General features: G+C 57.7%; 1 protein-coding gene across 1 annotated transcript in view; it reads right to left on the bottom strand.

The window, feature by feature from the left end:
* Positions 1-2,500, bottom strand: part of DDX11 (DEAD/H-box helicase 11) — a 60,377-nt gene that overhangs the window by 31,618 nt on the left and 26,259 nt on the right. The window contains exons 11-12 of the mRNA XM_076064020.1: positions 2,303-2,341; positions 1,530-1,650 (exon numbers count right to left, since the gene is read on the bottom strand). Coding sequence (XP_075920135.1) covers positions 1,530-1,650; positions 2,303-2,341 — 160 coding nt within the window. The remainder of the gene's footprint in view (positions 1-1,529; positions 1,651-2,302; positions 2,342-2,500) is intronic.

The following is a 2,500-nucleotide window of genomic DNA, read 5'->3' on the forward strand; positions in this document are numbered from 1 at the left end:
CTCTAACACACACAGACACACACACACTCTAACACACACAGACACACACACACACTCTAACACACACAGACACACACACACTAACACACACAGACACACACACACTCTAACACACACAGACACACACACACTAACACACACAGACACACACACACTCTAACACACCAACACACAGACACACACGCTCTAACACACACAGACACACACACACTCTAACACACCAACACACAGACACTCACACACACAGACACACAGACACACACACTAACACACACAGACACACACACACTAACACACACTAACACACACAGACACACACACACTCTAACACACCAACACACAGACACACACACACAGACACACACACACTCTAACACACACAGACACACACACACTAACACACACAGACACACACACACTAACACACACAGACACACACACACTCTAACACACACAGACACACACACACTCTAACACACACAGACACACACACACTCTAACACACACAGACACACACACACTCTAACACACCAACACACAGACACACACACACACAGACACACAGACACACACACTCTAACACACCAACACACAGACACTCACACACACAGACACACACACACTAACAACAACCGCCATTCGCCACTAAGTGGCGGAGACGTCACCACGACGCTTGTGCCAGGCTATGTGCACCCTGAGGCCACGTGAAGTGTCGAACGCCCGCTGGCAGGAGGTCACGGGGCAGACCCAGCAGGTGTACCACCTGTGCCCCCTCCACCTCCTCCACCCCCACCCCCTCCACCCCACCTCCTCCACCCCCACCTCCTCGCCCACCCCCACCTCCTCCACCCCTTCCACCTCCTCTACCTCCACCTCCTCCAACCCCACCCACTCCACCTCCGGATCCACCTCCTCCACCCCCACCGAGGAGGTGAGCTGATGATGATGATAACGATGATGACGTCACCGGCACTCTGCAGGGAGGCGAGTGACGTGAGCGACGAGGTGATGACGTCACCGGCACTCTGCAGGGAGGCGAGTGACGTGAGCGAGGAGGTGATGACGTGAGCGAGGAGGTGATGACGTCACCTGCACCCTGCAGGGACGTGAGTGACGTGAGCAAGGAGGTGATGACGTCACCTGCACTCTGCAGGGACGTGAGCGAGGTGATGACGTCACCTGCACTCTGCAGGGAGGCGAGTGACGTGAGCGAGGAGGTGATGACGTGAGCGAGGAGGTGATGACGTCACCAGCTCTCTGCAGGGAGGCGAGTGACGTGAGCGACGAGGTGATGACGTGAGCGAGGAGGTGATGACGTCACCAGCACTCTGCAGGGAGGTGAGTGACGTGAGCGAGGAGGTGATGACGTCACCAGCACTCTGCAGGGAGGCGAGTGACGTGAGCGAGGAGGTGATGATGTGAGCGAGGAGGTGATGACGTCACCTGCATCCTGCAGGGAGGTGAGCGAGGAGGTGAGCGAGGAGGTGAGCGAGGAGGTGAGCTCACGGTGACGATGATGATGTCGTCACCTGGACTCCGCAGGGAGGTGAGGAAGGAGGTGAGCGACGAGGTGGATGGCGACGAGGTGGAGGAGTGGGACGCCACTTGACCCATCCCCTGCTCCATGTAGCGCTCCACAAATCCAAGCAGCTGTGACAACGCGGGGGTCACACGGGGGTCACGCGGGGGTCACGCGGGGGTCACGCGGGGGTCACGCGGGGGTCGCTAGGGAGTCGCTAGGGAGTCGCGAGGGGGTTGTTGCTAGGGGGTTGTCGCTAGGGGGTTGTCGCTAGGGGGTTGTCGCTAGGGGATTGTCGCTAGGGGGTTGTTGCTAGGGGGTTGTCGCTAGGGGGTTGTTGCTAGGTGGTTGTCGCTAGGGGGTTGTTGCTAGGGGGTTGTTGCTAGGGGGTTGTTGCTAGGGGGTTGTCGCTAGGGGGTTGTTGCTAGGGGGTTGTTGCTAGGTGGTTGTCGCTAGGGGGTTGTTGTTAGGAGGTTGTTGCGAGGGGGTTGTTGCTAGGGGTTGTTGCTAGGGGGTTGTTGCTAGGGGGTTGTTGCTAGGGGGTTGTCGCTAGGGGGTTGTTGCTAGGGGGTTGTTGCTAGGTGGTTGTCGCTAGGGGGTTGTTGTTAGGAGGTTGTTGCGAGGGGGTTGTTGCTAGGGGTTGTTGCTAGGGGGTTGTTGCTAGGGGGTTGTTGCTAGGGGGTTGTTGCTAGGGGGTTGTCGCTAGGGGGTTGTTGCTAGGGGGTTGTTGCTAGGGGGTTGTTGCTAGGGGGTTGTTGCTAGGGGGTTGTTGCTAGGGGGTACCTTGTGGCCGACTTTGCTCTTCTCACAGTAGCGGTGGACCTGGTGTGGGGGGTAGAGACAACGCCATCATCACCATCACCCCCATCACCATCACCACCATCACTACCACCACCACCATCACCACTAACAGCATCACCACCACCCCCATCACCACTACCATCACCACCATCACTACCACCACCACCATCACCACTAACA

Source organism: Petromyzon marinus, unplaced genomic scaffold (assembly GCF_048934315.1).
Source record: "Petromyzon marinus isolate PM22_M1 ecotype Great Lakes invasive population unplaced genomic scaffold, UKy_Petmar_22M1.pri1.0 PM_Scaffold_285, whole genome shotgun sequence".
Taxonomy (NCBI): Eukaryota; Metazoa; Chordata; class Hyperoartia; order Petromyzontiformes; family Petromyzontidae; genus Petromyzon; species Petromyzon marinus.